Here is a 13,222-nt window from a genome sequence, read left to right as displayed (position 1 = left end):
CATGGAAAGTTCCATGTGGTCCCTCTTTTAATCAAGCATTGCTCCAAAATGAGTCAGCTGGAATAGGCGTTCCACTATGGGGCATGTTTGTCATTGGACTCTTCCTCTCTTCTAGAAGCTCAGCATGCATGCTTTTCCAGCAGGGTAGCTGTGCTTATGTACAAAGGGATACATCACAGCATAGTTTGGAAGCCACTTCACAAGATCACTCATAACTATATATTACTGCATTTTTTTTCTGAGCAGGCGGTGGTAACCTACACCTTTATTCCCAGCACTCATGAAGCAGAGGCAGGTGAATCTCTATGAGTTCAAGGCCAGCCTGGTCTATAGAGCAAGTTCCAGAATAGGCTCCAAAGCTACAGAGAAACACTGTCTCAAAACAAACAAACAAACAAACAAAAAAATCCCACAGAAGAGGTCACTATAGTATGTTAAGAGTTGCGTTTTCCTTTCCCTCTGCTATTTGTATTTTTGTTCCCTTCTTAACAGTAGGTAGGAGGACTTTATAAATATGTCCCTGACTCCAGGAGACTCATATCCATTTAGGGAATGATCTCCCCAAATTTATTGGATTTAGCCTTATAGGATTTCAGAGAAGGCAGCCCAAACTAAGTCTCTATACATGTCAAGTCTCATTCATTTGACCATCCAGTGATATTCATTTCTTCATAGCAACAATGGACAGCTCCTGTCAAAATCTACATTCAGGAACTGAACTAAACATATATTGCTCTGTCTATAACTGTACTTAGGGCTCTGAAGCTGGGGATAGCAGAGTGCTTAATCTTAGGGCTCACTTAGCCAGAGATTCTTTCCAGTGTGCTGAGGACTTTAAGGAGCACACTGAGTATCTCCTCACCAAAGGGAACCTAAGACTTTATGTTCTTGGTACCTCCTCAAAGTCTTCTACTGACCTGGGCTAGATTTCTGAACATGTCCATAACCTCACAAGCGGATGTCAGGTTTTTTCGTCTTTTCTGTTTAAACATTTTACCATGGGGCAGGTGTCACATTATAGGTAGCCCCAAATGAAAGTGATATGTTGTTGTTTTTCAACAGCTCTCTACTACTAAGCTTGTTCATTGTGGGCACAAATAGTACCCGTGAAGGAAAAAAAAATACCTTAATAGTATAGCCTGCAGTTGCTCTAAGACCGTGGGTAAAGCGTTTCATTTCTTCTCTGAAGATTGTAGCAGTATCTGTGGGTTGATGGCCTACCCAGTTCTTGAGTGCCTCTCTTTCTTGATACCATTATGATTAGTGCTGAAATTTAAGGAAACGGACTTTGGCCAGTTTATGCAAACATCAGATCTCTGACAGCCCTTTCAGTGAGTCAATGATCATCCGATCCACAATTCACATCCAAATTCTTCTGACCCATTAAAATCCATAATGCTTCCCAGTATCTTCCGTAGTTAGTATGATGGTATCTTTGATTTACCATCAAGAGACAGAGAGACAATGAAGATGCATTAGTAGGGTTCACACACAAAGCTATCTATCAACTATCTGATAAAATATAATACACAAAAAAATACTTTCAGAAATGATAATTTTCCTGGCAATTCAGCACCCCAAGGAAACTTTCTTTTTCACTTAAATAAAATTTTAAACTTTATCTGAATCATTAGAACAAGAAAACATTGCCTTATCCTATTACCCACCTGTGTAGTCAAGAATTACAAAAAATTCAGAAAGACAACCATATACTAACAGACATCAATAAATCAATGAGGAAATGTTTAAATAATAAATGTACCTTTTAAAAAGTTTTCTTAAGAACAAAGAAACTGGTCATTAGATTTTTTCTCCCATAGACACTGTCTGGTTGTCATTATTACTTGTGCTAACTACACACATGTGTGTGTGCACGCACCCGCGCGCGCACACACACACACAGATCAAAAAATTAGGAATGCTTGGCACATTATAGTGAAAAATCATTTTTCAGTTACCCTAAGATGTGTGATAAATGCTGAAAATTAAAGGTTGTCTTTGGACATTCATTTAGCACAAGTGAACAAAAGAACTGTTGGGAGATTAATAGAAGACAAGAGGCATGTGGGTAGACATTGTTAACAGTTTCTTTTGGACTGTAACTATACAGGTCAGGAATATATTTTTTAAAAAAGCTTAAAAAGTCAAATTCATAACTTTTGTGTTCCAGCCATCCACGTGGGTCCTTACAGACATTACAGAAATGGTACAACTAAGCCATAATATGGCCACAATCAAACCCCAGGATCCCAAAGGCAACCAAGCCTGTCTACAAGCAAGCAACAATGTACAGGGGTAGTTTAAAGTTCATATGAGAAATTAAGAAGCATGTGGGGGTACAGATCCTCTAAAGCAAGCAAACCAAAGGCTGGATGCATCTTCAATTATTGGGTGTTGTTCCTAGCTTCACAACTCATAGGGATGCAAAGAACTTGCCTGAACAAAAGGCCTCATCAATAATATGTGGGCAAGTTAGAACTCCGAGTCAGGTGGAGAATGGGGATCTTCAAATACGAATGGAGAAGGCTGAGTGCAGGGCATCTCAAAGCTACCTTTGTGGATGTGAATATCTGCTTGTTTGTTAAACATACACAGTGTTCCACTAGCTCATCCCACTGTCTCCCAACGTAGGGAAAGAGCACAGCAGTGCAAAGGTGCCTGAAGGTATGTATTTCAAAATAAGAAAGAGATTTTATTGATGATGGGGGGAGCTATTCAGCGTTAGAAAGTGTTGTGAAGGGAGGCTGGGAAATCTACCCAGAAGGGTTTTAATGAAGAGGCAGAGGTTTCTTTGTCTGAATGCTCTTGTTGGGGCAGCTGGAAGCAGGATGTCAGTCCTTGGCTGTCCAGGCCCTGGGTCGTGTGCATCCATTGTGTGTATATACAAACATAGATTGTGCTTGTGGTGCACAAGTGCTCATGCATACAGAGTCAATAGTAACTGGCACGTAGAGATCTAAGTGAAAAAATCACACAAATCCACCATTCTCCCTTCACCCCATAAACAAAACCGAAGAAAAAAATAATAAAAATCTTGACTCTTTCCCCATCCTTGGCCAAAGGAAGGAGGCATAATATGAGAAAACAAACATAGAAATCCGGTTTGAGATACATGAGCCCCAAAGCCTGTGAGCTAATCAGCTACAGCTTTCACTGTAGGGAAGATTCCCGGCACATGAGATCAAGTTAATGAAAGACAAAGGACAACACAGGAGCTCGCTTCTGGTTCCACATCTGAAAAGGAATCTACCCTGTGGATTTACACATTAAGGTGAGCTAGTTAAAGTAGGCAGTAGTACATCAATGGACTATTGTGTTCTAACAAACGTGGATCGTTAGTTGATACTTTTCCTTTAACATATGTGCTCCTTTGGGGAGCTTTATTTCAAAGTGGCGACTACCCCGAGCCCTCCTCTATAGATGATACTTCCGTAAAAGTTCAGACTGCCAAGGATGTTTTCTCTCAGGGAAGCGATCTGGAATCTTGATCTTCAGGAAATCCTGGATGCACTTCTCCAGCTCCTCTTCGATGGAGAGCTTTTCCTTCGCAGCTTTCTTTTTGCTGCTTATGTTCGACTCCCTGGAGCCTGACGTCAGAGTCCTGAGCAGGTCACTTTTCCGCCTCATCTCTGACTGCTGGATCAGCTGCACGGGGCCCTTCTTAATGGGCCTGTCCAGGGTCTGGATGTTGCTCTGGCGTGTTACAGGACCACAGATCACCGTCTCCTGGGGAGAGCTGGCCTCTGACTGGCTGTCGCAGCTGGAAGTAGAGAGGTCATTGCAGGAGGTGCCGCTCTCCCCTTTGTCTCCCTTGCCATTCTTGCAGCAGCAATCACAATGAGAGGAGGACCACCTGGAAGGCTCACCTGAAAGGGAAACACAGACCCACAAATGAGTGTCTGCAACTCAGGGTGATCCAGAAGACGAACACATTAGTGCTCAGAGAATACAGGTATTCAATACAATATAATACAATAGCATCATCCAGAAACTAAGTCATCAAAGGGACATCCATTACTAATAGAAGACTGTGAATCTACTATAATACGGTATCATGCTGAAGCGCACCAACACTGCACTCAAGAGCCCTAGGTAGAAATACCCAGGTATTTATCAGTCCTGGGTACCTGACAGATCCAAATCTTTAAGGCTTCAGTTCTACCAGCCATAACGCCAAGATAATAACTTTCTTAGTAGCTGCAGTCTTGGGGATGGCTTAGATGAGACAAGCAGAATGGAGTAGGTGGCATACAGTAATCTCAGAAAATGTGTGCCAATTTTACCGTGGGTAGCACTGAACCCTCAGCTAAAGCTCCACCGGTAGCAGCCAGGATCCAGGAAGAGGCTATTCATATAAGGGGAAATGCAGCGGTGAGTGAAGAGGGCTCCGGCCAGCCCCAGCATCTCATTGGTTTTCCATCATCCTAGGAGCACGAGAGCTCCACTTAGCAATTACACATGTGGAAACACTAAGACCCAGACAGCTTAACAGATGTGCCGTGATTTGAATAGCTCGTGGAAGAGCTGGTATTTGAATACAGATGTCCCAAGTGTTACAACCAAGGCAATTAACTGCTTCCTGAAACAAATCGCCTGTCTGTAAAATTCTTGCTTCTCAGACTACTGTTCGAGTGTGAATTTCTCTGTTGTCCCTGTACATCTCTCCTAAAAATGCATGCCTCCTCACAGGTATGACTGTAGCTGTAAGTCTTGTCCCAGCAGCTTCTAAACCACTATCTTCCCGACATAGCCATAGTGAAGAGTTCATTGTTGTAGGTCTAAGCAATCACCCAGGTTATAGCAAAGAAACTCAATAATACAAAGCATCTTAGTAAAGAACTTCAAAGGAGCTGGATCAAGCCGTGCCTGAAGCTAGTCTTGTCGGTAGACATGTTATAAGATCCATAAAGTTTATTCTTAGTTTAAGCCAATATGAGAGCATCTGTCTCTATCCTCTGATAAGAGTAGATATCCATCTTTACTCTTAAAAGTAAGTTCAACAGCTTGGAGGCAGAGCAAATTTTCAGATACACAGTTGTGGCTCGTGACCCAAAAGAACTTTCTCAAACCTAAGTTATTGTCGCCAACCTTCCAGTCTCTAAGCAGCCCAAAGGCTCCGGGAGTCATTCTATGAACTGATAATTTATTACAGGCTGGGTGTCGTGGAATATTACTTTAACTAGGCAAAGATGTGTTACATTTGGTTATACGGAGGAATATTACTTAAACTGTGTAAAGGTGTGTTATAATTATTCATGCTGCATTTGTTTAAGGATGAAAGGATGTGTGTTTAACTAGATAAAGAAGTGTTGGATCTGTTTCGCCTTGCCTGCCTAAGGCACCTAATTGATCTAATAAAGAGCTGAACGGCCACTAGTTAGGCAGAGAGAGGGATAGATGGCACTGGCAGGCAGAGAGACTAAATAGGAGGAAGAATCAAGGCTCTAGACTCAGGAGAAGGAGAGAAGGGAAAAGAAAGAAGAGAACGAGGGGGAAAGAGAGAGAAAATGCCCAAGGCAAGAAACCAGGCAGCCACCAACTAGCCAGCCAGAGAAGCAGTGGAGATATACAGAAGGAAAGAAAAGTAATAAGCCCCAAGGCAAAGTAGATAAAGAGGAATGGGTTAATTTCAGTTAAAAGAACTACCCAGAAATTAGCCTATGCTAAATCAAGCATTCATAGCAAATAAGAAGTCTCTGTGTTGTGATTTGGGAGCTGGTTGGTGGTCCAAAAGAGAAAGCCTGGTACAGCTGAGCGTTTCAATTCACCAACTTCACTGATGCCATAAAAATACGAAGGAAGACCAACATCCTTATTATTATATATAATACATTATATATTATTAATGTAATAGAAAGGTAATGAAATATTTTCTATGATTTTTAAAAATCCAGTTTTGATTTTACTATGACTTATTCTAATAAACAATAGGTATCATTATCAAAAAATCTTGTTCATTGACATTTCTAATACGGTCAAAGAAATGAACCTATTAAAAAAAAGTCACCCCTTGACATCCTATGTAATGTCTCTATTTCACATGTAAAAATGATTTTCACATGTGCCAAGTAGTCATATTTTTTGAGAGGAAATAAAAATATTTCTCTCTAAATCACAGTCCCAGAATGCCTAACTTTTACACACTCATCCAGTACAGTCACTTTCTAACATATGACTGAGTAATCGTTGTGCTTATATAGCTATTAAATTAAATGCAGCAATCCAATTAGCCAAAAGGAATCATAATAGCAGCAATGCCATAGCCATTCTCAGTTATTACAAATAAATACCTTCTGCGCGACAGCGAAACTGCTTGTGCTTAGAAATGCTTGCAGTGCCCAGGGCTTTCGGTCTGCCAGGGGACTGAGGACAACAGTTCTCAGGTCTTGTCAGCAGAAGCTGCCTCAGCTGCCGGACACTGGAGTCATTTCTTACTAATACAACTCACAGTGGGGTAATTCCATTGAATTGGACTAAATAAAAGTAATCACTTCAGGTGAGAGTTTATCTAACCTGGTTCTCTGGAGAGTGTTTAGAAATTAAATTTAGCATTGAGACAAAAGAAGAGGAAAGAAAGGAATAGGAGGATAAGGAAGGGAAATGCAGGAAAGAGGCAGGGAGCACACACACACACACACACATACACACACACACACATACACACACACACATACATACATACACACACGACACACACATACATTATTTGGAACACACTTGTCTATTACCTTAAAACAATGTAACAAAACACTTGAACAAGCAACCCCACCGAGTCAATAGAAATATATGTTCCTGCCCAGAAATTGTCTTCCCCAGGGAAGTCCCTCCAGTCACCAAGCTCCAAAGGAAATCTGAATCTTCTTAAGCAGCACCCAAACCCATATGTGGCCAATCCCTGTGCATTCATGTGCAGCCTTGCGCTGCATGGCACGTGAGGGACCTGGCACTACTGCAGTTTGTTTCTTAAAGCTGCAAGGACAATCCTGCACTTCAGTGTCATCTGGGTTCTCCAGCTTCCAGGCAAATAGAATTATTACCTTCCGTTCAGTCCGGGCACTATCACTCTTACAAGGAAATTGAACAACTTAATTTTAATGTAGCTTGTCACTACTAATGCATTTATATCTCACAAGAACATTTGAATATTTTACCATTTTGGCAAGACAATTTATAAAATGACTTCTGAAGCCTTTATACTGTTTTGAAATCAAGGAAGCAGATGGGATTAATACAATCCAAACAGAGCCAGTATGAAATTTGAAAATAGTCATGTGGAACAGAGAAGTCTACCACCTCCTTCTCAGAAGCACGGTATCCAACCACTCTCCTCCCAAGAATGTAACTGGATCAGAGGTGTGAGACTCGGGCAGAAGGGGCTGCAAGCACAATGCCCCTTGCCCTTGCCGTCCCTCTGAGGCATGCTCACAAATGTTAAGAAACCATGAAAGACCTATGCAAAGTCAACTCTGCAACATAAAGTATTCTAGGATCTTCCCAATAATGGAGAAGAACAGAATCACAAATACCCCAGTGCTCACTTCTAATCTGTGAGGTTTCTATACTGGTTGGCATCTTTGAATTTAACAAGAAAACAGGTTACAACTGATGAGTCAATAATGGGGAGAAAATCATTTCTTTCAGAGAAAAGCCTAACTTAAGGGTATGTGAAAGAGAAGAAAACCCATTGTCCTTTGAAGGACAATTAATTAATTGCTGGACCTAAAGTTTGGTAATACCACTTTGCTTTGTCCTATAAGTCATTTCTGAGTTTGATAATACCACTTTGCTTTGTTCTATAAGTCATTTCTGAGTTTGAGGGCTTCTGTGACAATGTTGGATATACTCCATTCATTCAAATATATTGGTTATACTGCAAGTCAGACCTCAATCTCCATAAACATCCCAAATAGAAATTTTACTGATATAATGATGATTCTGCTACAAATGTACTGTACAATCAATAGTTATTGATGGCCTAAGTGTCTCATTAGAAAGGACACTATAGCCACAGCTGGACACAGCAGAAAAATGCTGGGTATCTGGTAATGCCTAACTTGGCAATGAAAGGGATACTAATGACAAGCACCAAGAGTATATGGCAGGTACTGTGTGACCAGATAGACTTCTGGAAGGATGGAGTCTTCCAGCATAGTGCTTAAAAGTTAACATGTAGATGAGTTGTCCAGAACACATATTCACTTGAAAATGCAGGACATGAAGAACTTTGTGTTTTAAATTAAGTGCAGGGAAAATGAGAAAATCAGCTTTCCAAATATCTACATCCAAATCTTTGAATAGTTTACATCTCGGCCACATCAAGGACCAGTCAGGCAGATGGTATGACTGAGGTGTCTCAGCTTCCACAGAGCCTTACTGGTAATAGGAAAGGAAAGCCTATGAGGAATGCTTCCTCCATTCAAGGCCAGCAGAGTGAGGCATGACTTAGCAAACTCACAAAGTGCTTATGCATTTTTAAAGGAGGCGTCTCTGTAATCTACCCGCACTTCAAATTCTCCACCTGCTAATGGCCCAGAGTACAATGCACTTCATTACAGAAGCAGCTGGGAGAGCTGGTCCTCCACGGCTTCTCCATCAATGGTGTCGGAGCCTCGCAGTCTGGGAGAGAGGTGGCCAGATTTAATTTAACAGGGCTGCTAAAAGACACTCTTGGTCTCACAGCTGAAAAGTCGATCATGAGCAAATTGATGTTTTCCTAATTCTGATAACCTTCGAAGATACATTGAATGGTGGAGATTGGGGAGAGGCAGGCTGTGAACACTCCTGGACAAAAAGGGTCCTTAAGCTTGACAATCATCATTTCTTGCTTCTGGCAGACCTTTTTCCTTCACTCAAGGGCATTTAGCGTTGGGTAGGTCCAGCTGGGACCCCTATTTAAGAGGTGGTATATATGAACAAGAAAAGATAATTAAGGCTTCCACACATCAGTCAGGAAGCCAGATACTCCAAGAGTGTCCAACAGGGAGGATTCGATAAAAGGTAAATAAGCAGACATTAGAAAGAGAAAAGTAACACTGAAGAGATAGTTAGAATGACTGGAGCTATAGCTGCTGTCTGCAAAGATGTACAGAAGAATATACAAATGCTAAAGCCTAAATGGCTTAGAAGAAGTCCGGTGGAGGAGGATGAGGAAAGCCTGCCACTCTTCTGGTGATGGTACCTGAAGGAGTCTACCTCTGTGGGTCACGATGGAGGGAGAACTAGAGCCAATGGCTCTGGGGCAAAGTCAAGCAGATGCAGACTGAAGCAAGCCAGTCCTTCTTTCTCAGCTACATGGCTCACACCTTCCTCCAGCATCCACTCCTGACAAAATCCAAGAAATAGACAGCTGTGTATATGAACAGTGTCCTCGTGTGACTGGTGAGTCCTGACATTACAGAGCATGGCACAGAGGGCAGCTTTGGAGCAGAGATGGTGCCTTCATAAGAACACACGAATGCTCTGAAGGAAGACAATGGATAAAAGACAGCCCTCTCGGGCAGCTGGAATGGATATCACAGAAGACTTGGTACATGGCAGTAAAAGAAAGCCGTCCTCTCACTTCAGCTCCTGCCCTCTGCCCCCTTTTACACTTCAGGGTTTTCAATTTGTTCTTGCCTTGCTGGCAACACACACTCTTCTATTCTACACCTGCTTAACTTACTCATATCAGCACAAACACAAATACTGAAATATAACTTCAGAGAATGGGTTTACCTTTCTCTTCTCCAGCACAATTTAAACCCATCCTAAACTCTGTCCCTGGCTTTTATACTTTCATAACATCGTGTATGCAGAAGTCTGCCTCTCTCTCTCTCTCTCTCTCTCTCTCTCTCTCTCTCTCTCTCTCTCTCTCTCTCCTCTCTCTCTCTCTCTCTCTCTCTCTCTCTCTCTCTCTCTGTGTGTGTGTGTGTGTGTGTGTGTGTGTGTGTGTGTGTACAGTGTATAGGTGTATTCTTACAGGATTATTGATTTAATCCACGGGGCTGTGGGCTGTGTCAACATGCTTCTGAATTCTACACCACACTAATATACACAGGTCAGGCTATGAGGGTGCATGCTAGGTGTATGTAGAAGCTCAGTAAATGTCTATGTATAGGACCAATGAATTGAATAGGAAACTGAAACATGTGTGTATGTATGTGTGCATGTGTGTAGTATAGCTTCAATATTTGTGTGTGTGTGTGTGTGTGTGTGTGTACATAGAAATGAAAATCAAAACAACTCTGAGATTCCATCTTACACCTGGAACACTCCTCCATTGCTGGTGAGAGTGCAAGCTGATATGGCTGCTTTGGAAATCAGTATGGCAATTTCTCAGAAAATTAAGAAGCAATCTACCTCAAGACCCAGCAATACCAATGTTGGGTATATACCCAAAAGATGCTCAATCATACCACAAGGACATGTGCTCAACTATGTTCATAGCAGCATTATTCATAGTAGCCAGAACCTACAAACAACCCAGATCCCCTCAATCAAAGATTTGATTAAACATGGTACATTTACACAATGGAGTACTACACAGTGTTAAAAATAATGATATCTTGAAATTTGCAGGCAAATAGATGGATCTAAAAAATAAAAAAAAAAAAACCATATAGAGTGAGGTAACCCAGACCCAGAAAGACAAATATAATATGTACTCACACATAAGTGGCTTTTAGATATAAAGCAAAGAAATGCCAGCCCACAGTTCACAACCCTAGAGAACCTAGACAACAAAGGGGACCCTAAGAGTGACACACATGGATCTACAGAGGAAGAAGAGAAAGACAAGATCTCCTAAGTAAATTGGGAGCATGGAAGTCATGGGAGATGGTAGAACAGGAGAGGGGAGGAAGGGAGGTGAACAGAGAAAAACAATAAATAGAGAAAGACACTTAGAGAGAGAAAGACAGAAAATCCTTCACAAATAACTAAAAGATCTCGGACTCGAAAAGGTTTTTAGAAGAGATACTATCAGGAGACATCTGATGTAACCTTGATAAAAATAGGCTGACTTGATGGCCATCAAATTTCATGGCCTATCCAACAAGTTCAAAGTCCCTTATTTTGTGTATGAATGTGTATATAAATTAGGCATCATGCATAATGGTTTGTTAATGTAAAGGACCTTGCATTATTATAGAACTAACATAGAAATCAACTTTCCTAGCTACTCTATCTATGCTTCATATTGACCTAACTTTTCCATTTCAAATTTTGAATCTGTTAGGTTTGAGAGCAATGCAGTGATTTGAATAAAGCTGGTAATCCTGAATTCTGACTCTCTGGTTCAGTGTCTTGCTCTTCTAAGCACCTTGTGATAACATGATTATTCCACTTTTCCAGGACTCTTTGCTCTTTGATTGTCTTTTCCCTCATTTTATTTCATTTTAATCTTAGTTCTTTCCCCCTTTTCTTTTAGCTAAGGTCATACTTAATAATTCTGTTCCCCAAAGTCCTTATTACTCAGGTGGTCCAAGTTCTGTGACCCCCACTAACCCCTTTCCTACCTTCTTCCATTCATCCTAAAGATTCGCCTTTGTCCTTTTCTTCAACCTTTTTGTAAACTGGAACAAGTTTCCCATGACCCATCCCATGTCTTAATCAATATCTAGACCACAAAGGGAGGATATATGGCCTGAATGTGAATAGAGTTCCCTAACCTAATGACCACAGTGGGTGATAGAGCCTTAAACTCAAGCTAGGTGGATCTGTGCCCTCACTGGGACTTTTCTGCTAGAACATATGGGTCATAAATGCTGTATTTTGTGGGAGGTTGCCAAACTGGGACATGTGAGTCCAATAGCCATCTTTCACACCAGCTGGGGAAGACATTCATGGAACAGTGAGCCAAGGGAGATAGGAAAAGCTGAGAAATAAAAACATCCCATCATTCAGCAGAGTCTCAATTTGGCCCCAGGGACAGATTTATAATTTTAAGGCCTGGAAATTCTCTTTCTGCTTAATCTAGTAAGAGTTAATTTTCTAAGGCGTATAACAGTATTCTTGAATACTATATCAAACTCATATAAGCACACTTAACATCTATTAACTTTGTCCATTTCATCATCTAAACACACACACACATACACACACACACACACACACACACTCCCAGCACTAATGATGTAGAAGGTGAGAACTATTATTCTTGCATAGCTGTCTTGAGAATGACTTGTTTCTTCTCTGGGTGGTGTCTTGTTTATCACATTATCCCTAACAAATCTAAATAGTATTGGGAGCAACAAACTAAATCTACATCACCATCTCTTTTGCAAAGGAACTACAGTTGTGAACAAGGTCACAGATATCCCCCGGTCAAAATTTTGCATAATAATAAAAATATAAAATAATACAATTGATGGAGGACCCCCATATGTGTCCGTTCTCATAACAATCCATTAAGTGATGCTATTTTTCTTTGCTTTTCATGAAGACAAATGCAGCTTAAAGTTAAATTACCCCAATCCAAAATTACAAGCTTGAGAAGTAGCAAGAGTTCAACCAAGATTTTTTTTTTTAGAAATTATATAGCCTCTGTGGGGTTTTGGTGAAAATATGCTCCAATGTCATACACCCCCCCCCACACACACACACATACACACACTGCAACAGACTGCAATGGTTAAAACATTTACTGGCTAGTATAATCATCCTAATGATCTGTCTTCAAGAACACCTCTAAAGCATAATAAACTTAGAACAACTTGAAAGAATCTCCATTTTATTAGGTATTTTATTTGTTCTAATATTTGTGTAAGAGATTTAAGCTCTCTTACTCCAAAATATTGGCACAGAAGTAATTTAAGGATAAGGCATGTTGGTCCTCTTGCTGAAATGTGGGGTGGTCACATTCCTCTCCATGTATTCTCTCAACCTGCAGTGGTAACGGTCAGTGGTGTTTGAAGTACACACTTCATCAGTTCATGAAAAGCTCTTTGTGACATAATAAAGATATAATATTTGCTAATACTGTTTAATAAATATTAAATAGTCAAGCAGGACATGGTATCTTCTTAAGAGGGAGAATGTGCGTGTGGGCAAATGAAGACCCAAACTTAGGTTATTTCTCATGGCTCAAAAAGAGTCAGCCTATGCTAGTAACAAGTATTCAAGAGCGAGAGAATCTATGGATCTGAGCAACACAGAAGAAAGAGAACTGTCCCTAAACATGTGTGAGCCATGCACCACACTGAAGGAAGTCAGCATTCAGCAAATCCTGAGAGCAGAAGACACT

General features: G+C 40.8%; 1 protein-coding gene across 1 annotated transcript in view; it reads right to left on the bottom strand.

Moving 5' to 3' along the window:
- Positions 1-3,414: 3,414 nt before the first annotated feature.
- The window catches only part of Kctd16 (potassium channel tetramerization domain containing 16), a 262,468-nt gene continuing 252,660 nt past the window's right edge, over positions 3,415-13,222 (bottom strand). Inside the window, exon 2 of the mRNA XM_038331778.1 lies at positions 3,415-3,866. Coding sequence (XP_038187706.1) covers positions 3,415-3,866 — 452 coding nt within the window. The remainder of the gene's footprint in view (positions 3,867-13,222) is intronic.

The sequence above is a fragment of the Arvicola amphibius genome, chromosome 5 (assembly GCF_903992535.2).
Source record: "Arvicola amphibius chromosome 5, mArvAmp1.2, whole genome shotgun sequence".
Lineage (NCBI taxonomy): Eukaryota > Metazoa > Chordata > Mammalia > Rodentia > Cricetidae > Arvicola > Arvicola amphibius.
Note: the sequence above shows the minus strand (reverse complement) of the source record. Positions and strands in the feature narration are given on the sequence as shown.